Genomic DNA, 26,574 nt, shown 5'->3' on the forward strand with positions numbered 1-26,574 from the left:
TTCTACTGTAGTAAAATAAAAGAAAGTCTGATACTTGGGATTGGCAATTTAAAATAAAAAGTCTTTTAGGTCTCTTAGTAAATGTTGTCAATAAAGTATATGTATGTAACAAAATCTCTTGTTACAGTACGTTCATCTCATATTGGATTATTGTAAATCAGCTGATGTTAGGGAAACAAAAAATATGACAACATCGTTTTTCAATGGAACAAGTTGCCTGGTTAAGGGGAAATTACCAATATTTGGAGGGCACCTGACTTTAAACAGCCCTCTGCAGATTGGTGGCATTTACTGGGATGAAACATCACAGGAAACATTTAAATGGAATGCAAGTCCAAATGCTGTTGGCTTCACAGGGTGTATAAGGAATCTTTATTACAATGGACAGGTAAGTTTTTGGCAGAAAATATTCTGACACTATAGTTTTTGCATTCACATCAAACACTATTTTAGACATATATGTACATTTTAATTCGTGCAAAATATGCTTTCCAGACTTATTTTGTTCTCTGTACTGTAACATTACTGCTGAAGTAGCGTAGACATTTACAATGTCACAACTGTTAGAGCAACAAATGACATCATCATCTTGGATTCATGTAAAAATTCAAGAACTCTTTCATTGGTATTTATTGTTTTACATTCATTGAAATTTGGTGAAACCATTAGTGGGTACATGCAGTTCATCCTTATCATGTGGTGTCTTCCCTCAGCAACTGAAAATGGCAAAAGTAATACCCCTATATAAAAAGGTGATCATCAATGTATGGCTAACTATAGGCCTATGTCTCTATTGTCAGGGTGTTAAAAAATTATTGAAAAAATGTTCCTTTCAAAACTAACTACGTTCTTTGACAAGAATAATATTATTTCTGGATGTCAACATGGCTTCAAACCACAGCAATCAATTGAAACAGCCACTTTCAATCTGACAAACCATGTCTTAAATGCAGTGGACAACCACAGAAATATCTCAGGTTTATTCTTGGATATAACAAAAGCTTTTGATGTGATTGATCATTCTGCACTCCTGAGGAAGCTCAAACAGTATGGTGTAAGAGGTGTGTCAAATAAGTGGATTAAATCATATTTGTAATATCGCTCGCAGGTAACTGAAATTAAGTACATGGAAGGAAATGAACTCCAGGTACAACTTTCAGAACCATGTGGACTGAGTCATGGTGTTCCACAGGACTCCATTTTAGGCCCCTTTCTTTCTTTGGTGTATATTAATGATTTCCCATCATACATTAGGGATTCTAAACCGGTACTATTTACAGATGACGCCAGTGTATTGACTAAAGGGAATAAAGAAGAAAATCTTAATGCATCTGCAAAAGATATTACAAAAGGAGTGTCTGAATGGTTTACCAGAAACAGGCTAATAGCTAATCCCCAAAAAACAGTACTCAAGAATTTCAACACTGATCAAAATAAAAATGCTGCCAATGAAACTAAATTTCTTGGGATTCATATCCACAAAAATCTTAAATGGAGCACTCATATCACATCCCTAAATTCAAAACTAGCAAAAATGAGCTATGTAGTAAGAATTATTTGTAACAATAGTAGTGCAGAAACAGTTAGGGGTGTACACTTTGCTCGTGTACATTCAATACTGAAGCACAGTATCATTTTCTGTGGAAATGTACACCAGGCCATAACAGTTTTCAGGAAACAAAAGGCAATTGTAAGAATAATGAGACAAGTGAGCAGCAGAAAACCATGCAAACCTTTCTTTAAAGATCTAAAGATCCTACCCCTTCCCTTCATTTATATACTGGAAGTAGTCATGCATGTCATAAAAAGCATACTGAGTAAAGAAAAACTTTTTCCTCAAAACAAAAGTGTCCATGATTACAGTACCAGATCAGACAGTGACATACATGTTAATCATTGTAACACCACATCATGCCAAAAAGGTGTATATCATGCAGGAACAAAACTTTACAACAGATTACCAAGGCACATAAAATCTCTTCCTGACAACAGAGCTTTGAAAAGTCTGTGACAGCCTACCTTCTGAAAAACTGCTACTATTCAATCTCACAGTATCTTATACAAGAAAAAATGTAATTTGTATCTTTAATTGTAGAAATAAGTTATAAATATACAGTATTTTAAAAATATTTGTAATTATTAACTGTATTATCCAGTTTGTTATAAAAAATTTAAATAGTGTATGTTTGACATTTGTAAAACCAATAGCTAAAAAGGTTTTCTGTCCAATATCCTGTGTACAACATATGTACTGAAAAATAGATTTATATGGACAAATAAATAAATAAATAAAAAGATGAAAATGTTAGATATAGTCCACTAACCTAAAATGGAACCCAATCAGATTACAACCTTTTTTTCCCCTAAGAGCACAGTCTTTGCTGCCTAGATAGAGCATTTTCCTCCTGCCTCTGAAGTAAATGAAACACTTCACTTCTGTGTTTATAAACTTGAAATATTGCCTACTTATAAGACTCAGTAACAAAATTACATCACAATTGTAAAAGGTGATACCACTGGCATGTAGCTGCATCAAATGTAATTAGGTATAATTTGGAATGTTGAGCTCCTAGCAGTACATGATTAGAGCTTTCAGGGCTTTGATTATTTATCAGCATCCTCTAAAATGGGAGACATCTCACCCAAAATGCTTCCCACCCTACTAAAGTATTATCCTGTTGCCCACCCAGCCTACACAACATCTTAGTCCATCTCTTTTCCATTCCCACTCCCATCCCCTTGTCACAGGGATCATATGCCTGTGGAAGACCAGGTGCAAGATCTGCCCAAACTACTCATCAAGCACTTCCTGCTCTGGTCCTATCACAGAAAAGGCAAGGTCGCCTGTGAAAGCAGCCAAGTCATATACCAACTCTTCTGCAATCACTGCACAGCTTTTTATGTTGGTATGACAACCAACCAACTGTCCAGTGGTATGAAGGGCCACCACCAAACTGTTGTCAAGAGAAAAGTTGACCACCCAGTGGCACAACATGCAGCTCAGCACATGTGATGTGAGAGAGGAACCTTCCTTTCATGCTGAAGGTCTTACTAGTGCCTTTGCTGATACACATTATCCCCCAAACCCAATCTGGAAACAGATTTCCATGACATATTCACAAAATCATGATCGAAGACACAAAATTTGAAAGTACAGTGACAGCACTGCAGAATAAATGTAAAAAATCATTTGGGATCATCTGAGTGCATGATGCAAAGGTAAAGTTTGATGTCCATTAAATTTTGTCACTGCAATTGGTGTCCCATTTTCTTCCTTAAATGTTCCAATTTTTTCCATAATTTTTTAAGATGTCCCACTTTTTTAATAAAAATAAAATTGACACTCTCATAAAAATGCATTAGAATGTGAAATGAGAGTTGTTTCATACATTAAATATGAAGGACAAATAGTATTTTCAAAAATTAATTTGTTTTATCAAAAGCAAATAATCAGTAGGCATAATTTGAAACTGTAGTCATAGGGTCAAAAGATACTTTGATAAATGACTGATGTATATCCAGGGTTATTGAGTTACATAATATTACTAGTGGACGTCACTGCCAATGATGTTTTTTGACAATATGAACAGTTTGCAGAAGAAAAAGAAATGGAAGAAGTCAAACCCAATAGAGGGAACAATAGTGAACCACCTCAAATAACATAGCACCTTACAGTATGTGTACTCCTCAGTGGAAATCAGTTAGATTAATCAATGACTCCAGGACAAATGTTTTTAAGAATAGCTTACAAGAGATGAAATGGGATGTAATTTGTAGTGAACCAAATGCTAACAAAAAATTTAATCTATTCCATGATAAATTTACATAATTTTTTAACATAAGCTAATCAGAAAGGACATTAAACAGCCATGCAAAAAACCATGGTCACTAGAGAGACTAAAGTATCTTGTTAAAAGAAAAGGGAGATGTATCTTTTGGCAAGAACAAGTAGGGATCCTGCAGTAGCTGCACACTACAAAAACTACTCAAAATTACTAAGAAAAATTATTAAAAAATCAAAGCACATGCACATAATGTCAGAAATCAGTATTTCCAACAACAGACTTAAGGCTATAAGGAATGTAGTGAAACAAAAGGAAGGATATCCAGTCACAGAGCAAGACAAAATTGCTATTAAACTTAATGGGAGGGCTATAAACGATGAGTCACAGGTTGCAAATGCATTTAATAATCATTTCTTAATTACAGTAGAAAGCATAAGGACAAACAGATCATCTACACCTACATGGATACTCTAAAAATCACACTTAAGTGCCTGGCCGAGTGTTCATTGAATCATCTTCACAATACTTTTCTATTATTCCAATCCTGAACAGTGCACAGAAAAAAAAAAAAAAAAAGAACACCTGTATCTTTCTGTGTGAGCTCTGATTTTCCTTATTTTATTATGATCATTTATCCCTATGTAGGCCAGCATCAACAAAATATTTTTGCATTTCAAGGAGAAAGTTGGTGACTGAAATGTTGTGAGAAGATGCCACTGCTATGAGAAACACCTTTGTTTTAATGATGTCCACCCCAAATGTCAGTGACACACTCTCCCCTATTCCACAATATTGCAAAAAATTTAAACTTACCCAATTTACTCTGTTAATCCTAACTGGTAAGGATCCCATACCATGCAGCAGCACTCCAAAAGAGGATGGACAAGCATAATGCAGGCAGTCTCCTAAGTAATCCTCTCAAAAAATGCAGTCTTTGGTTCGCCTTCCCCACAGCATTTTCTATGTGTTCTTTCCAATTTAAGTTGTTTCTAATTTTAATTCCTAGGTATTTAGTTGAATTTATGGTCTCTGTATTTGAGTGATTTATCGTGTAACTGAAATTTGATGGATTTCTTTTAGCACTCATATGAATGACCTCACACTTTTCTTTATTTAGGGTCAATTGTCAATTTTCACACCATACAGACAGCCTTTTAAAATTGTTTTGCAATTTCCTTTGACCTTCTAATGACTTTACTAGATGATAAATGACAGCATTGTCTGCAAAAATCCTAACACAGCTCCTCAGGTTTCCTCCTAAATCGTTTATATAGATAACGAACAGCAGAGGGCCCACAACACTATCTTGGGAAACGCTAGAAATCACTTCTGTTTAACTCGGTGACTTTCCATCAGTTACTACAAACTGTGACCTCTCTGACAGGAGTCATGAATCCAGTCACACAACTGAGACAATATTCCATAAGCATGCAATTTCGCTACAAGTCACTTGTGTGGTACAGTGTCAAAAGCCTTTTGGAAATCTAGAAATGCAGAATCAATTTCAAATCCCTTGTCAGTAGCACTCAACAGTTTGTGTGTGTAAAGAGCTAGTTGCATTTCACAAAAACAATGTTTTCTAAATTCATGTTGACTGTGTGTCAATAGACTGTTCTCTTCAACATAAATCATAATATAGTTTCCAAAATCTTGCTGCATATCAAAATTAATGACATGAGACTGTAATTTAGTGGATTACTCCTACTACCTTTCTTGAATGTTGGTGTGACTTGTGAAACTTTCCAGTCTTTGGATATGGATCTTTCATCGAGCAAGTAGTTGTATATGATTGTGAAGTATGGAGCTATTGCATCAGCATACTCAGAAAGGAACCTAATCAGTTCGTAGTCTGGATCAGAAGACTTGATTTTATTAAGTGATTTAAGTTGCTTCGTGACTCTGAGGATATCTACTTGCAAGCTACTTACGTCGGCAGTTGTTCTTGATTCAAGTTCTGGAATATTTAATTTATCTTCTTTGCTGAAGAAATATCAGAAGGCTGTGTTTTATAACTCTGCTTTGTCAGGACTGTTGCCAACAGTGTTTTCAGTGCTATCACACAGGGAAGGCATTAACTGTGTCTTGCTGCTAGGCTACTTTACATACAACCAAAATCTCTTTGTATTTTCTGCCAGGTTTTGAGACAAAGTTTTATTGTGGAAACTATTATAAGCACCCCACATTGAAATCTGCACTAAATCTTGAGCTTCTATAAAAGATCACCTAACTTGGAGATTTTGCATTTGTTTCAATTTGGTATGCTTTTTTCATTACTTCTTGTGTTCCAAGGTGGATCAACTCCATCGTTCATTAATTTATTTGGAATAAATCTCTCAATTTCTGTTGATACTATTTCTTTGAATTCAACTCACTTTTGGTATACACTTACATTGTTAATTTGGAACAAGTGGAGATTGTTTCTCAGGAAGGCATCAAGTGAATTTTTATCTAATTTTTTGAATAGGTATTTTTTTAGTTATTTTTGGGGGGTTTGGGGGTTACAATACTCAGTCTCGCTATGACAACCCTGCGTTCACTATTCCCTGTACCAGTTTTGATGCTTGTTATTAGCTCTGGATTATTTGTTGCTAAGAGGTCAAGTGTGTTTTAGCAACATGGGCTCATGAACTAACTGCTCTAAATAATTTTCAGAGAATGCATTTAGCACAATTTTGGATGATGTTTTATGCAAACCTCTGGATTTGAACATGTATTTTCGCCAACATGTTGAGGGTAAATTAAACCCACCACCAGCTATACTTCTATGAGTCAAGTACATGTTTGAAATTAAACTTAAATTTTCTTTTAACCTTTCAGAAAATGTATCATCTGAGTTGGGAGTTTGGTAAAAGGATCCAATAATTATTTTATTTCGGTTGCCAAGAAGTACCTCTGGCCATAGTAAATGACAGCAGTGACAGCGATAGCCATTGGAGACCACAGATGGCCTTATGCCTGTGAGGACCTAGCAAAAAAAGTTGTTGAAGCTGTTAAAATTGTAGCCGATTACTTGTCTGTTTGTATTTACATATGAATGTAGCAGTATTTATCTAGGGTTGTCTGGCAACATTATGACAGTTAGGCCCCATTACAAGATGCATCTAAGTTGTACACCTATGTGGCATCTAAGTTGTACACCTACGTGCAGTGCACCAAGAATACAAATTTGGGACTGCAGACTGGTACTGATAGGCCTATTACATTACATGATTCGTATGGAATATAGCTGTTGTGAATCAGCACAGGCACACTAGACGGCAGTAACACATGGAACTTTGTTGTAAAGTCATTCTTACAGACTAAAAATGTTTTGTAAATCAAATTATTAAATTATATTCTTAGACAGGAAGCTGATCACCATATTAAAGAAAGATGCAAGTAAAATGGAAAATATACTTACTTTTCTTTACACCATATTAAAAAACCCACTTGGTATGCACAGTTTTTCTGAATTGACACTTCAGTTCAAAAACAAGCAGATGCAACAATGCTCTGTGGAAGACACAATACAGGCAGGAGCATTGTCTTGGCCAATAATGTCAGCTCTCTGAAACCAATCCTGCCAAGTGACACCTTACTCTTTTTTCAAATTATTGAACTGGTACAAGTGAACAAGTCTTTTATCTCTCAAGGTGTGGTTGTACCAGTGTCAGGCATACATACTAAAGGAACCCCATCCTATGGTAAATCAATATACAAATACATTTCTTCGTGTATTTATTTGTCTGGTATGACACATGACAGAATAAAAAAAATATTCTGCCATCTATGATAATCACACAGCCTATTCACTCTGTACTATGACACTGAGTACTTTAAGTACCCTACTGTACTTATCAATGTACTAAGCACAAAATGTTTTTTAGACCAACATGCCTGGAAGACCCTCAAGAGACAGAGAAATAGGGAGAAAATGGGAATCCGGTGCATCAAAAAAAAAAAAAAAAAAAAAAAAAAAAAAAAAAAAAAAAAAAAAAACACTGAGACAATTATATCCAATCAAGCTATGAGTCTATGAGTTTGAGTATGATGAAATTTCTTACGAAAACTTAAGGTGTTACTGCTCCAGAGGCCTCTGATGAAGCTCTTATTCAAGAGTCTTTAGTTTCTGAAACAGAACCTGCATCAGGGTTGAATGGATGTGTCACCCTCTCTGATACAGCATCAGAGCAGGTGAAACTGCTGTGATCTGAGATTGTGAGCCAAATAAAGACTTCAAAAGTGATAATCAAGAGCAAACTGTATGTATAAGAGAGTCATTTATAGAATTAGATCCAGGAAAGTAGGTATTTCCAGTAATAGATTCGCAGCATCACGATTTAATTCCAAATGGTCCCCAACAGAACCTAGAGAAACCTGATAAAAGTTACACCAAAGATGCAAATAAAAGACATTTTACTAAATTTCATTTTACTAGAAAATTGAGTAATGGTGAAAAGCAACATTGCAGATGGTTAGCGTACTCCATATCTCGAGACAAAGTTTATTGCTTTTCATGTCGACTTTTTTCACATTTGCATATATAGATGGTAAAAGAAGGATGTTGTGACTGGAAAGATCTGAGTAGTATATTGCAAAGGCATGAACAAAGTCAAGGACATATGGACTTCATGATTAGATGGTTGGAATCCTGTAAAGGAATCAAATATGGAAGACTAATATATGAGAAAAACGGGAGACTGAGTAGGGGACCTCAAAATTATTGGTATAAATTGAGCAAAAGATTGATCAATGTTATAGAATACTTAACTTCACATGTTCTGGCATTGCGAATCCCTTAACCTGAATGATAGCAGAAACAGTGGAAATTTTATAGATCTATTTCAACTGTTATCCAAATATGATGTAACACCAAAAGAGCACTTGAAGTGTATTAACAAAAAGGAACTTTGTCAGCATTATCTGAGATGTGACACACAAAATGAATTAGTTACATTAATGTCCAAATCTGCTATCAATGAAATTATAAACGGAGTCAAACAAGCAAAATGTTATGCCTTCATTCTGAATTGTACCAGGTATTCGAGCCATGTTGAACAAATGTCAATAATATTAAGATTTTTAATTCCTCAACTGGAGAGATAGAGGAACATTTCATTGGGTTTATTGCCATAATAGAAGCAGTGGGGGAGTATTTAACAAATGCCATTTTAAAGGAACTAGAAAATAATGGTCTAGATATCCAAAACTGTTGAGAACAGGGATATGATAACAGTGCCAATATGGTTGGCATTAAGAAAGGTGTTAGAACAAGAATACTCATAATACACGAGTGTTGTTCATGCCATGCAGATGCCATTGTTGGAATTTTCTTTTGCTAGATGCCACTAAAACTTCTACAACAGCTAAAATGTTTTCATCTCCAGCAGTCAACTTTATGTGCTTTTAAGAAAATCAAGCAAGCATTGGGATCTTATAAAAAGTAAATTGAAATTGACATTGAAACCTCTGTCAGAAACACAATGGGAGATCGGAGCCATAAAAGTGATATTTCATCGAAAGTGTGAGTGATCTGAAAAATAAAACTGATGATTCGGAAACTTATTAGCGACTGTAAAGCAGTCTTGAAGAAAATGTTAACTTTTCAGTTTATTGTTGCACTACATATGTTGTATGGGGATTTTACTATGTGTCAATAATATAAGTAAACTACAGCAATTGGTTCAAGTGAACTTGAATGACACTATTGATATTTTACATTCATTTCATGACTGGATTCAAGAATTCAGTAACACAGGATTTGAAACAAGCATTGCAGAAGCTTGATTGTTTGTAGAAAAAAGTAATTTTGAAATTTAGTCTCAGTTTAAAGAATAACATAGAAAAAAAACAAATGTTTGGTTATGAACAAACTGATGAACCTACACAACCTGCTGAAATGCAGTACAGATTTACTTTTTTTGACACAATGATAGATGCTATAACCACAGGCCAACAATGGAAAAACTTTTTTGCTGAAAATACCTTATTCTTATGTTTATGATACTTAGAAAACTGTATCACCCACCATTACTTCACATTTTACAGTTAAATTTATCAAATTAAGCCATTTTTAAAGAATGTACCAGCATATATATATAGTTAAAATAATTTTAAAAATAGGTTTAATGAACGTAGATGATGTTGGTAGCACTGCTGAAAAACATTTGCTGGCAAAAAAAGTCGATTCTATTTTTTGGTTAACAGATGGTGTTTATTAATTTTTCAGTTTCTCCCGGTGTATTTCTTGTCTGAACAATCCATGGGTATACTGCCGGTCCATAGTTTCCAACACGCACAATATTTTGGCGATCAGACATGTCACCATCGTCAGATGCGCCGATGAAGTGAACCTTCGTCAGAGCATCTGACGATGGCGGCATTTCTGATTGCTGAAATACTGTGCCTGTTGGACACAATGGACTGGCAGACCACCCATGGACTGTTTGAGATGGTGTATTGTTTATATCAACCTAACCTCACTGTCCCATTTTCTGTACATGTGCTCAGCACAATTCTAATCATGGTTGTAAAAATTCTGCTGACAGTTTTTATTATATTTGTGGTGAATTTGTGATTAAAAACGCCAAAGAAACGTTACAGACTTTTTGAAAAAGGTTATCTATTATACTTTGGATTTAAACTTGGGCGCCATATAAGATATGTTATGTGTGTGTTTAAGATCTGAGAAAATGGTCCAAAAAGGATAAAAAGCCTTTAGATTGGCTGTTTCTATGATATGGAGGGAGCCAAGAAATCATTATGATGATTGCTACTTTTGCAGTGCTGTTATTACTGGACATAAAATGAAAAACAAGAAGATAATAAGCTACCCTAACCTTCCGCACCACCCGACCAGTAGGGCATAGTGTAGATTTGCCAGTTCCTGAACCAACAGATGATTTAAATTCTATTCCAACAGAAGTATTTTCTGATGTACAATGTGATTTAGATTAACCAAATGATGATGAATTCCATTGTAATACAGAAACTCAGACTGAGCTTAATGATTTGGTTAGGGATCTGGGCTCAGCGAAAGAAAAAGCTGAATTGCTTGGCTCTAGATTAAAAGAAAAGAACTTATTGGCAGTTGGAACAAGCATAAACATAAATAGGAAGACAGAGAAGCAATTTTCCAAGTTTTTTCAACAAGAAGGTGATTTAGTGTACTGCTCAGACATTCCCGGTATAATGAATGGATTTGATATTGAATACAAAAAGAAAGACTGGAGGCTGTTTATTGATTCATCCAAAACTAGTTTAAAGGCTGTTTTATTAAACAATTGTAACATGTATGTATCTATACCTATCTTACATACGAAAAAAGCTATTAAACCCTAGAAATAGTGTTAAATAAAGTAGGCTATTCTGCTCATGGTTGGATGACATGTGGCAATCTAAAAGTAACATGCATGCTCCTTGGTCAGCAAGGTGGCTTTACCAAATTTCCATGTTTCTTGTGTGAATGGGACAGTAGGGCTAGGGATCAACACTGTTGCAGAAAGAACTGGCCTGTGGGGGAGTCTTTAAAACCTGGTGAGAAGAACATTCTATGCAAAAACCTTGTAGATCCAAAAAATATACTCCTAGCACCTCTACATATAAAGTTAGGCCTTATGAAACAGTTTGTAAAGGCTTTACCTAAAGATGGATCATGTTTTAAGTATCTCTGCCAAAACTTTCCACATCTTTCAGAAGATGAACTAAAACAAAGCGTCTTTGTCAGACCTGACATTAGAAAATTGATGTTTGATGTTAACTTTGAATCCACAATGACCTTAAACAAGAAAGAAGTATGGGTATCATTCAAGCAAGTTGTTTCAAGGTTCTTAGGACATGAAAAAGACTCAGGATATGTTTCTATTACAGCTACAATGTTAAAGAAGTTTAAAACTTTAGGATGTTTAATGAGCCTGAAAGTTCACTTTTTGAACAGTCACCTTGATTACCTCCCAGAAAACATGGGAGATGATAGTGAGGAACGAGGAGAGTGTTTTCACCAGGACAGTAAAGTGATGCAAAAACACTACCGAGGCTCTTGGAACACCAACATGATGGGAGACTACTGTTGGTCACTTCACCGAGAAGTTTGGCAATGACTCACTGTAGAAAAAGTTACACAAGAAGCTTAAAAAAAAAAGAGAAATAAAATACAAACCAATTCCAGCCGACAAGCAAAACCTCTATTAACACACATGATTGTTTTAAGTAGCTTACTGTAAATACAAACCATGTTTCTGTTGTAACAAAGTGTTTCATTAATTTCCCCATTTACCATTCAGCATAGGATTCTTATACTGTATAATAAAAAGCATGTTGCTCGAAAACTATGGGTGATACAAAACAACTAAGGCTAGATTTGGATTCAGGTCATAAAAATCTATAAAGATCAGCTATCAAAGTAAAAAAAGTTTTAAAAAAATTTTTGTTGGCCTTTGTAATTGACACCAAATGTCAATTCAAAGTGTTCAATGAATATTTTGAATGATGTGGTTTAATTTATGATACGAATTATTTTAAACTGTTATCCAAGGAAAACCTTCACAAACATTTTAGTGATTAAGTACAATACTTACAATAAAATGAAAATAGTGACATACAGCCTTTCAAACTTTATGAGGAACTCCAACTTTTAAAATCCAACCTACAGGACTCAATCAAAGATGCAAAACAACTTATTCAGTACATACTAGAAAATAATTTAGGAGAAGTATATCCAAATCTTTACATAACAATCAGAATAGTGCTCACATTTGTGCTCAATACAGTTTCTGCTGAGAGAAGTTCCTCAAAGTTAAAATTGATTAAGACATACTTAACAAGCAGAATGTGCCAAGAAATACTATCTGTGTTCAGTACTATCAAGTGAAGCAGAAATAACAGTTGGTATTAACTACGACATAATCTTAAAAAAAATTCAATGAGGGGAAAAGCCAGAAGTTTTGTTTATTTTAATGTGTGGTTGTTTAATGTAATTTTTGTCATTGCAATAATCCTAGTATTTTATAATAATAAAATTTGTATGTAATTATTGTTAGCATATAATTCAGCTCATTTAATTTAATTTGCTTTCTGGCTCAAAAGTTAAAGAGGCCTCATAAAGCTGATTCATTGCTGAAATTCAGTTTTTGCCTAGTGCCACCACTGACTCAGAGGGACTGCCTACTTTAATACCACTACAAGATAAACTTTTTATAAGAACAGTAAACACATAACTGCCAACTGTGTGTAGCCCATTTTTTCTGAATGCCATCAGATCCTAAAAAAAATTTCGGCTAAACTTATTTCTGGCTTTAGACAGCTTTCACTGCATATAACAATTTGAGCATCAGGTGCTTTCTATTAGCACTTGGAGCTCTGGTAGTTTCCCAACACAGCTATGCTAATTTACAACTGTTATACCAATGGTTCCTGGACCTACGTTCATCCTGCACCCTTTGAGACTGAAGCCAATGGAACCTGAAACCCAGCCACCCTGTGGTGCAAATCAAGGGATTTGTAGCCTACACAGTTGCAGTTCAGGAGCAAAGTCACAGCAGTACGCTGAAAATGTAACTTTCATAAAAGTAAATCATATGAATATACACCATCTTCTCCTTCTGGAATTAAGAAGCTTATACATTCTCTCAAAAATAAAAGCTTATCTGCTCTTGATGGTGTTTCCAAAACAGTACTACAATTTTGTTCCCATGTAATAAGCCCAGTCTTATCTGAAATATGTAATGCATCACTAACTCAATGCATTTTTCCAGAGAGACTGAAATGTGCCCTCTTTAAAAATGTGATTAGAGAGATGTCAATAACTACCAATCTGTTTCACTGATTACATCATTCTCCAAAATTTTTGAAAAGATGATGTATTTTAGGATAGTATCTCACTGTAGTAACAGCCATATCCATAGCAAATCATAGTTTTGGGTTTCAGAAGGGTTGCTCTACTGAGAATGCCATTTACATATGTACTCACCAGATTTTACAAGCATTCAATAATAAAATAGCTCCAGTTAGTATGTTCTGCAACCTCTCTGAGACATTTGATTGTGTGAATCATAGTATTCTTCTGGATAAACTGATGTTTTATGAAACTGATGGTATAGCCAACCTGTGGATAACGTCACATCTAACCAAAAGAATGCAAAAATTTGTAATTCGAGCAGGATAGTCACAGGACATAATTCTGCCTGGGAAGAAATCAATCTTAGGTCCACTACTGTTCCTCACATATGTAAAAGATCTTCCATTTTGTATACAACAAGCAAAATTAGTTCTTTTAGCAGATGACATTAGTATTGTAATCTGTCCAAGCATAATGTCAGAAATAGAAGAAATGGTAAACAAGGTTTGTAAAAGTACAATTGACAGGTTTTCTGTGAATGGTCTGACCCTCAGTTTTAAAAAGGCACGATATATTCAGTTCTTCACATTGAGAGGTACTACACCAATGATAAGTGTAACATGTGAAGAGGAAATAATAAATAGGTTGTAAACTTGAATATTCTTAGGATTAGTCCAGTTTGACGAGAATTTAAACTGGAAAAACACTTTTTTTGACCTCCTCAAACAACTTATTTCAGCCTTATTTGCACTTAGAATCATTGTAAATTGTGGGGAGAGACAAATCAATAAGTTGACATATTTTGCATATTTTCATTTAGTAATGTCATATGGAATAATGTCTTGAGGTAACTCATCTTTAAGAAACAATATTATGAAAAGGATAGTTGCTACTCACCCTGTGGTGGATATGTTGACTCAGCATCTCCACTGTATTGTGAGTAGCAACTATCCTTTTCACAATATTGTTAGTCCATCCTTGAGTGTCCATAGTTTCATCTTTAAGAAAAAAGTCTTCTTTGTACAAAAATGTTCTGTAAGAATAATATGTGGTGATGCCCTATGATCATCTTGTAGATGTCTGGTTAAGGAGTTGGGCAATCTGATTACTGCCTCGCAGTATATTTATTTCCTCATGAAGTTTGTTGTAAATAATTGATTGCTGTTCAAAAGGAACAATTAGGCACATAATTACAATACCAAAATGAAAAATTACATTCATTACCCCACGTTGTGGTTGTCTTTAGCACAAAAAGAGATGTACAATGCTACAACAATAATTTTTTTATCACTTACTCAGCAATGTAAAATGTCTGATAGACAACAGAGTAAAATTTGATAACAAACTGAGAAAGTTTCTCCTTGAGAACTTCTTCTATTCCATAGAAGAGTTTCCATTATTGTAATGTGTAAAAGGTGTGGAGTAGGAATAGCTAACTCATATCTGTATAGCTTTTTCCTTTTTATGGAAAAAAACTTGGAAGTGGTGTTCTGAATGTAACCATACATATAAATTAATTTTCACTGTGAATATAAAATTATTCATTCAACATAATTATGATGTACCACGCAAAATGATCCATGGAACAAGTAACTAACTAACAAAGCAATTTAACTTTACAACATGTGTAGGAAAGAACCTTAGGATATGTTCAGCAGGTAAGAAAACTCTAATAGGAGCACATTTGACACTATATTATCAGCTCTCTTCAAATTTGACCACTCTTCTTTTATATGTACTAATATTTTAACAGCTTTAAAAAAACATTATACAGTTTTAACTTGTTTTCTATTCATTTTATCAATTATTTCTGTATTATACTCCTAAGAAGTACATTTTGACATTATTTTTCGTTAGCAGCAAAACTTGAAAAATTGTCATGGACAGTTCAAGGTATGAAGCAGTAGAGTACATGTGGTAAGAAATGTCTATGCCACATACAAACAACCAAATTATAACTACTCCATGCTCTGCTAAAGGGACTGTGAATGTAATTAAGTCACTAAAAACTGGGCAATCTCAAGGATTTGATAAAATTAATATGATAACTGAAAGTCCTGGATGGAATATAATGTATATAATGGAAAAAGAAAAGATGAAATAGGCTTATAGCTTTGGTGTGCTCACTCCAACACAGGTAAAGGGGATGTACATGTTGCACACTGTGATGTGGAGGACTGAACTGGGAAGCAGCAGATAGAACAGAGGAAGAGGAAGAATAAAGGAGAGAATGTTGTGTATGTAGTATGAGTGAAGTAAGGGTAGTGGGGATAGAGGTTGAACTGGTTGTGGGACACGGACTAATGAAGATTGAGGTCAGGTGGATTGTGGCAATGAACAAGTGTTGTATGGACAGTTTCCATCTGCAAGGTTCAGAGAAGCTGTAGGATCCATATGGTACAGTTGTGAAGCAGCCGTTGAAGTAGAGCGTGCTACATGCTGCATAGTGTACTTCCACTGGGCACTCAACTCTGTTCTTGGTCACAATATCATGGCGGCTAATCATTCGGGTGGACAGCTAGTCAGTGGTCATGCCCACAATAAAAGACTCTGCAGAAGGTGTAGCAGAGTTGGTGGTCCTGACACTGATAGAGCTGTGGGTAGGACTGTGTTAGAGTTGGAATGAGATGTAGTACAGGGTGGGTACATAAGACAAGTTTTGCCTAAGTATCTTCCACAGGGCTATAATCTGTGTGTCAAGTGTTTGAGTGAGGATGTAGCATAAGGCTGAACCATAATATTTTGGAGATTTCAAGGGCAGCATAATACCCCTTTTGTGAGAGGTGGGAAGGACTGTGAATTGGATGTTCTTCACTTATGGGTAATTGCAGTCCTGGTGGTTTAGTTACTCTAGTTAATGGGTGATGTGCAACCAGTGGGATGGAGAACTAAGAGCCTGAAAACTAGGTTTGGAGGGGTGGGGGGAGTAGTTACAGCAGTGACATTAAATACCAACATATGGACATGAAAACAACATATTTAAAAGTCAAATATTTTTTCAGGTTTTGACATGTGCTAAATTGATAATGGCTGCATGGCTGAATAGCTGAAATTGCAATAATGGATTTTATAAATATACAGTTTTACATCAAAGGTGGTTGTAATGTCATTTAAAAAGTTTTATGTGACTGGATTCCACCTAAGAGAAGTGAATATGTCATGTTTGTTTATTCTGTAAATAGCAATTTATTTTGTTGTAATCCAATTGAATTGTCTCATGCCACCTGCACAATTACATACTTAACAGGTATATGGTACAAATAAGGAATGAACCAATCAGTCAGCTAACAGTCTAATGTAACACTGTTATTTATTTTCTGTAGCAAATTTTCCATTCAATCATTTACTGCCCTTCTCCCTCAACAGTCCTTGTTATTTCATGCATAAATCATGTACTTAACCACCTTTTTAAAGAAGAGATGTATAGATTCGATGAACACTGAGGAATAATACTTCTTTGTCCATCTGTACCATGATATTACACTGGTGAGCCAGAATATTATGACCATTCACCTACTATTGATATAACCCCACCCAGGCATTAGCAGCATCATCTGGTGAGGAATGACTGCTAGTCAGACACACACACCTTGTATGTAGTAACAGTCAGCATGCTGTCAGTGTGTTGAATGGGAAAGGTGCACAATCTTCCTGAGTTTCACTGAGGCCAGATTGCAATTGCCCAGAGTCAGCTAACAGAAACTACGTGACTTGTTAGATGTTGGAGGAGTGCTGTGGTGTCTTCAACAGGTGGCAAAACCAAGATGAAACCATGCCCAGACATCTTGGGGTTGGGCAGCCACCCCTCATTACAGTTGTTGGATGTTGTAGGCTGATCAGACTGGGAAAACAGGACAGTTGGCAAATTGTCATGGAATTAACATCAGACTTTAATAGTGGGCAGAGTACAAGTGTGTCTGAACACACAGTGCACCGAACACACAGTGCACCGAACACTCCTCAGGATGGACCTCCAAAGCCAATAACCCATGCATGTGCCAATGTTAACATCTACATCTACAACCATACTCCGCAAGCCACCTGATGGTGTGTGTTGGAGGGCACCCTGAGTACCTCTATCGGTTCTCCCTTCTATTCCAGTCTCGTATTGTTCGTGGAAAGAAGGATTGTCGGTATGCTTCTGTGTGGGCTCTAATCTCTCTGATTTTATCCTCATGGTCTCTTCGCGAGATATACGTAGGAGGGAGCAATATACTGCTTGACTCTTCAGTGAAGGTATGTTCTCGAAACTTTAACAAAAGCCCGTACCGAGCTACTGAGCGTCTCTCCGGCAGAGTCTTCCACTGGAGTTTATCTATTATCTCCATAACGCTTTAGCGATTACTAAATGATCCTGTAACGAAGCGTGCTGCTCTCTGTTGGATCTTCTCTATCTCTTCTATCAACCCTACCTGGTACGGATCCCACGCTGCTTAGCAGTATTCAAGCAGTGGGCGAACAAGCGTACTGTAACCTACTTCCTACATCATGACATCAGCAACAGTGACTGAAATGGGCCCATGACCTTTGGCACTGGACATTGGCACAATGGCAGAACATTGTGTGGTCTGATGAATCCTGATACTGTCTTCATCATGCTGATGGGAGGACACAAATCCGTCATCTTCCAAGGGAACAACTCCTTGACACCTGTACTGCATGACGCAGATAAGCAGGCGGCAGCTCCCTTATGCTCTGGGGAATATTCGCTTGGGTATCCATGGGTCCAGTGGAGCTTGTGCAAGGGACCACAATGGCCAAGGAGCATTGTACACTGGTTGCTGACCACGTGCACCCCATCATGACCATCATGTTTCCTGATGGCAGCAGCATTTTTCAGCAAGATGATGTGCTGTTTCACAAGGCCAGAAGTGTGGTGGGTGGTTCAAGGAACACTGTGAGGAGTTCTAATTGATGTGCTGGCCCTCCCAACTCACCAGATTTGAAGCTGATCAAATATATCTGGGATATATGATTGAACATGGCATTAGAGGTTGTCACCCCCCCCCCCCCCCTCTGGAGTTTATGGAATTTAGGTAACTTGTATGTGCTGGTGTGATGTCAACTCCCTCCAATGACCTACCAAGGCCTCATTGCTTCCATGCCATGATGCGCTCCCACTGTTATTCATGCCAAAGCTGGACATACTGGCTGTTAAGTCAGTGGTCATAATGCCCTGGCTGATCAGTGTATGTTCACAACTAATGAAATAAAATTCAAAGGAAATGCCTTTTGCACTCAGGCATATGTTAAGAATACAATTTGATGTTGTAAGACAGTTCCCTCTCGCTTTTGATTTTGCTATAGTGTGTATTTGCTCAGTATACAGTGTAATGGCGTTCAACTGCAACATAACTTAATTATTATAACAATTTTAAATATGTGTGTGACTGTTAACTATTCAAATTGTGTGAACAAATACTCCTGACTCTCACTGTTACCCACAGATTTTGGACTTGTCTGATGTACTGCTGTCATTGGGCACAATAACTGGTTGTTCTCATACAAAGCCTGCATGCAGCAATCTGGACTGCTCTGGACATGGGACCTGCCAAGCAGACCTTACAGCCAGAGAACCATGGTGTTGGTGTGATGCTGGGTGGAGGGGTCCAAGTTGCTCTTCACCAACACAACCTGTCACATTTCTACCTCACAGTTACGTCAAGTTTGCACTCTCATTTGAAATTGGGCACTTCACAACTTTTATCCAGCTCAGATTCAGGACAGAGGAAAAGGATGGTGAATTATTTGGTCTGTCTGATCAACAGTCTCTGGAGTATGCCATCCTTGAGGTTTGTGATTTACGTAGTATTACAATCCCTGAATTAAAAATACAAATAATGTCACTTTTTGAGTAAAAAGACAAACCTTCAGTGGAGGGTACTGTCAAGTAAACAAATGCAGGAATTTGGAATCACTCAAGGTAATGGATATTCACATGTGAGTGTGACTTACATGATATCTTTTATTTGGTTACATTCGAACTGTATCAGAATGTTTTACATTACCTGCATGACAACTGCCAAAGCATCTGAATGTCTTGTCACATCCACCTCTTTCAAAACCAGTTTTCTCAGTTTATTATTGGATCTTTAAAGTCTCCTCCACTGATAACAGGACTGGAGAACCATCAACACAAATGAAGTCAGATAAAAATGAAACCAATCTGCTGGCCCTTCTTAAGATAAAGGTTGCCAAAGGACAGATTAGTGGAACAATCACTGAGGACATGAATAGAAAAATGCGGAAAAAATTATGATTCATATTCCAGTAAATAAATTATGTGCGCAGACTCTTCAGTGTACCAGAATACAATTTACAAGCCTACAAGACAAGGCCATTCAAAACAAAATGTTATGTCAACTGAAAAGAAACTTACTAATGGTACATCACTGCAGAGGTGTTACAGCACTGTGGAAGACCTGATAAAGAAAGACTTAAGAGTTTAGGAGGATGTAGTTGATCACAAATTTATTGTGTAGAAATAGCTATTTACATACAGTAAAAACTGTATTAATATTTAAGTGTTCTTTCAATTAATTGTGTATAGTTTAACTGGAATGAAGTTACCATAAATTTCTGAGATGCCTCCTCTACAGAATCAAAATTGAGGTACAAAACAGGGTAGTGAAGTGTGGACTGAATCAAGGAGATACATAATTTCTTTTTTCGAATATTTATTAAAAGGGAATAAACTTAATGTTTATTAAGTTATCACACTGGCAGTTATATAAATTTGTGAAAATGTTAACACATAATAATATTAAAATGTGTATTTTGAGTGAGTTTCAGTTAGTCTGGTGTAGCACAAACAGAACTGTTATATTTGTCCTTAAAATGTAATATACTTGAGGTTTGTATACAGCAATGCATTGCTTGTTCAGTGGTGTGCGGTTGGGAATTTTGCACTTTCTTTAGTTGTAAACAGGTAATTTGCTTAAAGGTTTCTATACCTGTCAGTTTGTTCACCAATACTCTTCACTTTTTCAAAATACCATGCACTACAATAGGCAGGTTTCCATGTTATTGGTCCTTCCATCAATCTAGTTTTTTATGTACTCATGAACAGTTGAAGAAATTCACTAGATAATTTTCATAATAATGGTGTATATTGTGACATTACCATGTTTAAGTTGCAATTGTTGTACGATTCTATTATACCGATATATATTTTCATTATTTTCAAAGTAACAAAACACTTTTCTCTTCCCTCCTAGATACAACATGGATATTTATATTTTCGTTATAACTTGAATAGTAAACGTATTGAAGAAAAAAGTATCTGCTTATGTTATATTTCTGTTGATGATGGATACTGGCACATGGCAAAGGTAAGTTTGGTTTAATATTACTCACTTTGAAACAGGCGTAATTGCAAATAATAAGTAAAAGAGCTTCTCTTTTAATAACATTTACCACAGATGAACCAAATTTTCATTTTCAGGTTTCACGATATGGTTCATTGTCAATATTGCAACTGGATGATGGCGAATTCTTAAGACGCAATCAGACCTCATTTTTTGAGGGGCATCAGTGGCTCATCATTGATAAACAAGAAGGTGCTCATGCTGGTGGGAGGGCAGAGAATACAGGCATAAATACGATAGAAGTTTACTCTGACTACAGAAATGGTAATTCTTCACATTTTGTTGCATGTATAACACCATATAATAATCTCTTATACTAAAATGTACACAGAAATGACTGCTAAATTTAGATTATTAGTTAGACTAGACCCAGGCATGAACCTGTGTAGGAAACTCAAATTAGAATCAGAAACTGGAAGAGGATGTAGCAAAAAATGTTAATTGTGCTAGAAAGATAGTTTCATATTTTCCTGATGTTTAAGACATTTCTTATCCTTCTTTTTGCCCTTCGGTCCTGATTTTTATGGGTCATCATTTTTTTCTAATTCCTCTCAACAAGGTACTTTCATATCTCTTGTCATTTCAGCATCAAAAACGTACAATTTGCTACAGTTAATTACAAATGAGATCGACAGGAAGTGCAAAATGGCTAAGTATGGATTGCTAGAGGACAAATGTAAGAATGTATAGGCATTTACCACTAGTGGTAAGATAGATACTACTTACAGGAAAATTAAAGAGACCTTTGGAGAAAAGGGAACCACTTGTTTGAATATCAGGAACTCAGATACAAAACCAGTTCCAAACAATGAAGGGAAGCCAGAAAGGTGGAAGAGTATATAGAGGGTCTACACAAAGGCGATGTACTTGAGAGCAATATTATGGAAATGGAAGAGAGGACGTAGAGGAAGATGAGATAGGAGATACGATACTGCATGAAGAATCTGACAGAGCACTGAAAGACCTAAGTGTAAACAAAGCCCCTGCAGTAGACAACATTCCATCAGAACTACTGATAGCCTTCGGGGAGCCAACCATAACAAAACTGTATCTGGTCAGCAAGACATGTGAGACAGGCAAAATATCCTCAGAATTCAAGAAGAATATAATAATTCCAAACCGAAAGAAAGCAGGTGCTGACAGGTGTGAAAATTACTGAACTATCAGTTTAATAAGCCACAACTGCAAAATACTAACACGAGTTCTTAATAATGAATGGGAAAATTGGTAGAAGCTGACCTCGGGGAAGATCAGTTTGGATTCCATTCCATAGAAATGTTGGAACACATAAGCCAATACTGACCATATGACTTATCTTAGAAGATAGATTAAGAAAAGGCAAACCTACATTTCTAGTATTTGTAGACTTAGAGAAAGCTTTTGACTGGAATACTCTCTTTCAGATTCTTCAGGTGGCAGAGGTCAAATTCAGGGAGCAAATGGTTATTTATAATTTGTACATAAACCAGATCATAGTTATAAGAGTCAAGTGGCAGGAAAGAGAATCAGTGGTTGGGAAGGGAGTGAGACATGGTTGTAGACTATCCCCAATGTTATTCAATCTATATATTGAGCAATCAGTAAAGGAAACAAAAGAAAAACTTGGAGCAGGAATTAAAATCCATGGAGAAAAAATAAAAACTTTGAGGTTTTCCAATGACATTGTAATTCTATCAGAGACAGCAAAGGACCTGGAAGAGCAATTGAGCAGAATGGACATCGTCTTGAAAGGAGGATATAAGATGAACATCAACAAAAGTAAAATGAGGATAATGGAATGACTTAAAGTAGTAAATGAGGTTTGCTATTTGGGGAGCAAAATAACTGATCATGGTTGAAGTAGAGAGGATATAAAATGTAGACTGGCAATGGAAAGAAAAGTGTTTCTGAAGAAGGGAAATTTGTTAACATCGAGTATAGATTTAAGTGTCAGGAGGTCTTTTCTGAAAGTATATGTATGCAGTGTAGCCATGTATGGAAGTGAATCATGGAGGATAAATAGTTTAGACAAGAATCGAATAGAAGCTTTTGAAATGTGATGCTACAGAAGAATGTTGAAGACTAAATGTGTAGATCACATAACTAATGCGCAGGTACTGATTAGTATTGAAGGGCAGAGTCAAGGGTAAAAATAGTAGAGGGAGACCAAGAGATGAACACAATAAGCAGATTAAAAGGGATGTATGTCACAGTAGCTACTTGGAGATGAAGAAGCTTGCACATAACTAATGAGGAGATACTGATTAAAATTGGGGAGAAGAGGAATTTGTGGCACAACTTGACTAGAAGAAGGGATCAGTTGGTAAGACATGTTCTGAGGCATCAAGGGATCACCAATTTAGTATTGGTGGGCAGCATCGAGGGTAAAAATCGTAGGTGGAGACCAAGAGATGAATACACTAAGCAGATTCAGAAGGATGTAGGTTGCAGTAACTACTTGGAGATGAAGAAGCTAGCACAGGATAGAGTACCATGGAGAGCTGCATCAAATTAGTCTCTGGAGTGAAGAACACAACAATAACAACAATGATTAAAACTAACAGTAACTAGTAGCACAGCTTCACAAGTTAAAATAATCACAAAAAGGCCATCACTTTTGTTTCTAGTACTTCCTTCTTCTCTTCTTCCCTACAGGCTGTGTGGATGATATTCGCCTGAATGGAAGAATTCTTCCCTTGCCTCCAGCTGCCAACATCACTCAATGGGGACAAGCAACAGTGGCTCTTAATTTGGAATTTGGTTGCAGTTTTTCTACAGACTGTAGCTTTACAATTTGTACAGAACCAACAAAGTGCAGTGACACGTTAAAACAACACAAATGTGTGTAAGTAAGTCTTACTCACATTATATATATTTTTTTACTGTTTATTATGAGTGAACTTCTCTCAAGTCAAAGGGTAATAAATGTCATTTTATACTCAATCAATAGGGTGTTCCTTCGAAATAACTGTAAATAACTTCCACGTGAGAGACAGATACAGCTGGTGTCCTCTTGTATTCCCAGTGATCAGAATTGCTTGAGGAAAATTCACAACTATGACCAACCTAACACAGGTCATTAAATTTACATGTGCAGTCACTGTATGCATATCTAACAGACATTAGCTTCAAAAATACAACCCCTCCCCCCAGAAGAAAAGAGAATTCATCTGGTTGCTAAAAACTGATAATTCTGCAGACTATGATGTTGTTTCTACCAGAACATTAAATTCTTGTCCTGATGTAAAAGGACTCTGTTTAAGCTATTTTTGTACGCAATCAATGACCTGTAGCATGTTTCCTGCAAGATTAAATAAGCTGTTGTAACACTCACCTACAATTACAAACCTATATCATTGTTTGCTGGTGACACAAGAATACTGATCACTGGTTCAACCTCAACCCAAGCACGTACAACTCAGATTATAGCTGAACAGGCCTACAAGCGTTACACAGATAATGGTTTTAATTCATAATCTTACAAAAAGTTGTATTATGCACTTTGAAACAAGCAGTAATGACCTTCTAGCACCAGACGTAGTACACTGAATGAAGCACACTGTGTAAAATTCCTTGTGATCCAGTTGTAGAATAAGTTACAATGAGGTCAATACGTGGATAAAGTAATCAAGGAAGTTCATTTCAGAATGTTATGTCACTGTGTTCACCTACAGGCAAGAGTGTTGGCTATTTTACTCATTTTTATTTCCTATTGTCTTATAGAATTATCTTCAGGAGCAATGTGCCTAAACTAATTAAAGTTTTTGTTCAGTAGAAGAAAGAAATAAAATGGACTAGAGCATATTTTTAATCTAACAACCTTGGAGTTGCCATTGAGAAGTCTACCAGTTTACCATCATATGATCTTGTGTGTCATTCTTTTTAGATGTGTCTGATGTGCTGTAGTTCTCTGCACTTACAAAGTGGAGATGGTTGCTTACCCAACTGGTGTAAAAATTAAGCACATCTGTCTCACTGGGTTCTAATTCGTTTAGCATTACCATGTTTTGCATGCCAAGTCAAATCCCAATGGTTTTAGGGTGATACACGACATATCATTATTTTGTTGTACAGTCCACACTTTTAAACATATGTGTTAAATTATTTATAATCTTCTAGAAGGGAAAATTGTGTGCAAGGTTTTCTGTAATGTACTCTAAGGAAGAATTCAGAAAGCTTAGTGGAGCTGTAAATTTACTTTAGTATTTTTGAAAAACAATTTTGCTTACATTTTTGCTTAAATACCAATAATGAAAGTTTTGAAATGACCATGACCTACTTTAACAACAAGTGAACCTGAACACTATTTCTCTACACTGAATATGGTGAAAATCTTTCTAAGAAAAACAATGGGTGCAAGGTGGTTTAGTATCTTTGCTAGACAAGAACAGATAGAAAACAGTTATTAGTAAAATTTGTCAGTTTTGGCTCAACCTCAGCTGACCAACTTTTGCTTGGACATGTTCATAACTAAAATTAGCAATCAAACACTTGTCTGGAGTTATAAGAGATTTATTATGACTGCATCATCTACTGATACCCTTGCTAATCAACGGAAGAGACATATCGTACTTTAATGCACTGATCCCTCACAGGCAACAGAATTACTTCTCAAAGGGAACTAGTTAAGCTGTAGTTACACAGTTAACCAGCAAGAAGCAAACATGGCATGATAAATTCACAAAAACAAGGAATAAAAGAAATACAAAGAGTAAGCATAAAACGTAAAACACCCAGTGCTCCTGGCGGCTGCGTGCAGAACTGCTTTGACAACTGCTGTTCATTTGACTATATCATGTGTCACTGCACCACCAACACAAGGTGAACACTTAATTCTGCACTAGCATCATCATCATCTTGGACAGTTTCCTGCCACTGGCTGGGTCTGTCGGGAACACAAGCCTCTCCATCGTGTTCTGTCTTTCCACCATTCCCCCTCTTCCACCTTCGTCCAGTTCTCGCCTCTCCTCGTCACACATTCCTTCACTCCCTTCACCCATCTATCTCTTGGTCTTCCTCTGGGCCTCTTCCCCTCCAGTTTCAGATCAAACATCCTCTTTGGAATTCTTCCCTCATCCATTCTCTTCATGTGTTCATACCACTGCAGTCTTGATTTTTCTATCCTGTCCTGTACTGGTTCCTCCTTTAGTCTTTCCCTCACATACACATTTCGCAATCTGTCTCGTCTTGTTACACTCAACCTGCTCCTCTGGAACTTCATTTCACTAGCCTGTATTCTACTTTTGTCGCTTTTGTGCATTACCCATGTCTCACTTCCATATGCCAATATGGGGACAAAGTAGGTTCGGTATATAATTCCCTTGGATTTCTGTGGCACCTCCTTGCTCCAAATAAGCCCCCTAATGCATTTGTAGAACTGCCCTGCTTTTCTGCACCTTTCATTTATTTCCATTGCGTTTCCCCCCTTACTTTCAATCATGCTTCCCAGGTACTTGAAGTTCTCTACCACTTGTAGTTTTTCCCCTCCATAAGTTATATCCACATTTGGCCTATTCTTCTTCCTTGTTGTGACAATTATTTCGCTTTTCTTTGCAGAGAAATGCATTCCATATTGTGCTGCCGTTGCCTCCCATACATCTAATTGCTCTTGCACCTCCTTCTCGCAATT

At 36.4% G+C, this 26,574-nt stretch overlaps 1 protein-coding gene across 1 annotated transcript in view; it reads left to right on the top strand.

Moving 5' to 3' along the window:
- LOC124803360 (neural-cadherin-like) overlaps positions 1-26,574 on the top strand; it is a 230,214-nt gene that overhangs the window by 157,258 nt on the left and 46,382 nt on the right. Inside the window, 5 exon segments of the mRNA XM_047264545.1 lie at positions 128-388; positions 19,047-19,391; positions 20,817-20,930; positions 21,044-21,230; positions 23,601-23,790. Coding sequence (XP_047120501.1) covers positions 128-388; positions 19,047-19,391; positions 20,817-20,930; positions 21,044-21,230; positions 23,601-23,790 — 1,097 coding nt within the window.

The sequence above is a fragment of the Schistocerca piceifrons genome, chromosome 6, assembly GCF_021461385.2.
Source record: "Schistocerca piceifrons isolate TAMUIC-IGC-003096 chromosome 6, iqSchPice1.1, whole genome shotgun sequence".
NCBI lineage: Eukaryota > Metazoa > Arthropoda > Insecta > Orthoptera > Acrididae > Schistocerca > Schistocerca piceifrons.